This window comes from Bison bison, unplaced genomic scaffold, assembly GCF_000754665.1.
Source record: "Bison bison bison isolate TAMUID 2011002044 unplaced genomic scaffold, Bison_UMD1.0 scf7180017864347, whole genome shotgun sequence".
Lineage (NCBI taxonomy): Eukaryota > Metazoa > Chordata > Mammalia > Artiodactyla > Bovidae > Bison > Bison bison.
Genome location: NW_011494919.1, coordinates 8,875,938 through 8,877,726, shown reverse-complemented (window position 1 = coordinate 8,877,726; position 1,789 = coordinate 8,875,938). Strand labels below are relative to the sequence as shown.

General features: G+C 48.3%; 1 protein-coding gene across 3 annotated transcripts in view; it reads right to left on the bottom strand.

Moving 5' to 3' along the window:
• Positions 1–206: 206 nt before the first annotated feature.
• Positions 207–1,789, bottom strand: part of SLITRK1 (SLIT and NTRK-like family, member 1) — a 4,404-nt gene continuing 2,821 nt past the window's right edge. For 2 of the 3 annotated variants that reach the window (XM_010854702.1, XM_010854704.1), the window contains one exon: positions 207–1,789. In XM_010854702.1, coding sequence (XP_010853004.1) covers positions 1,415–1,789 — 375 coding nt within the window. In that variant the 3' untranslated portion in view covers positions 207–1,414. The other variant, XM_010854703.1, reaches the window with a different exon arrangement.

The following is a 1,789-nucleotide window of genomic DNA, read 5'->3' as shown; positions in this document are numbered from 1 at the left end:
GGGGAAAACTGGAGAAGTCCCGGCGGGGATGGAGGGGGAGGGGAGCTACTAAAGGGCAAAAAGCTGAGAGGATTAAAGAGAGAGCCTTAATGTAGCTCTTAAAGGGATCCACCCCCAACCATCCCCCTCCCGCATCCCTTCCACCGCAAATCCAATTTACCATGTTGCAAATACGAAGCTGGAAAAATGTAAGGACCCAGAGTTGAAAACATTTTCACTTTAATACTGAAAAAATATGCCATTATAAAATCCTCGAATAGAATTAGTAAGTTCCACGTGCTTCCTCGGTTCTTTTTTCCTACTTTATAAGTAAGATTTACACCAGCACAGAATTGCTACCATAAGATCGCAGCCTAAGCACTAGAGTGACATTAATTGGTCATGCTTAACTGCCTCAAAATCTTTTTTTTTTTTTTAATAATTACACTGATACTATCATAGAAATCATGGGTACTTATTTTACATTCAGATGGAAGGCATTATTGGATATGTATAGAAAAATATTCCCCCTCCAAAAGAAAAATCACCATCAAAATAAAAGAAAACCCAAAACAACCCATAAAAACTTTGTTCAACAAAATACATTTTTAACTCATAAAATGGACTGATGACTAGCCATGCAAATATCCTAAATAAAACCTTTACATTTGTTGTAGTTGTTGTTCACAGTAAACGTAACGCTCTGAATTGCCTACCGATCACAAATAATGGCGAAATGGCACTTTCTGATTATGCTGTATTTTTGTTTATAGAAAGTTTGATATGATGGGACTTATCAGGTAAGAGGGTGGGTGCTGTGAACGTGACGGGGTCCCCAGTCGCTGGGAGGGCAGCGTCCCTGGAGCGCGTGGATTCCATGCGAGCCATGCAGCACTTTTTGTCAGAAGTCAAAGTTACTTATTTACAATACATTCATGCCTTCGTGCAACCGCCCATCCCTCCGTAGCCAACAGGGAGCCATCGCGCCCCCACCTCCTCACGGGGCTAATCCACAGGGGGAAAAATAGATAATCTATCTCTCTATATAGATGTAGGTATATGTATATATGTATAGGACCGCGATCCCCTCCAGCCCCTCCCCCGCGGGGAGGGGCACCGTCTCAGCTCTGAGCAGGACTCCTGCTGGGCTTTGTCAAAAGGGGCTGCAGCAAAGAGCGATTTGGCAGCGCTCTGCCGCTCACCACAGTCTGCTCTTTGTTTCCCGAAGGGTACTAAAGGGGTCAGACCCTCTGCGTCGAGCGAGTCCATAGTTATTTATTTACTTTTGTCCATCAAGCCTCGGGGCGCGCTGGACTTGGGTGTGGGCTCCTCCGACCTACCCCACCCCCGGGGATGCTGGCAGAGTGGGGCCGTGGAGGGGCATCTCCATCCTTCCCCTCCTCCTCTCGCCTCTGCTTTACCCAGGCTGGGTGTCTTAGTCTGAGAGCGAGTGGGAGCCACAGTCGTACACTCTGTGGGCCCCATCTGCGTTGTAAGGCCCATTGTGCCAGTAGGAAGAGTCACAGACTGTCTGTAGGGAATTAATCTCGGACGCCGAGGAGTTGGCGTCCCTTCTCTTGGACCGCTTTCGATTCCTCAGGATAAACACGAGCATGCCCACCACAGTGAAGGCGGAGGTGACAAACACCAGCAGCAGTCCTGGGACCAACACGGAGATGGACACCCTGCTGGTGTCTAAGTAGGAGTTGGAGTGCGTCCCGGTCTCCGCCAACCCAGTGCTGTTTTTACTGTGCGAAGTTAACGTGGGCGAGATTCTCGCGTACAGCTGGGGGCAGATCTCGTCATTGGA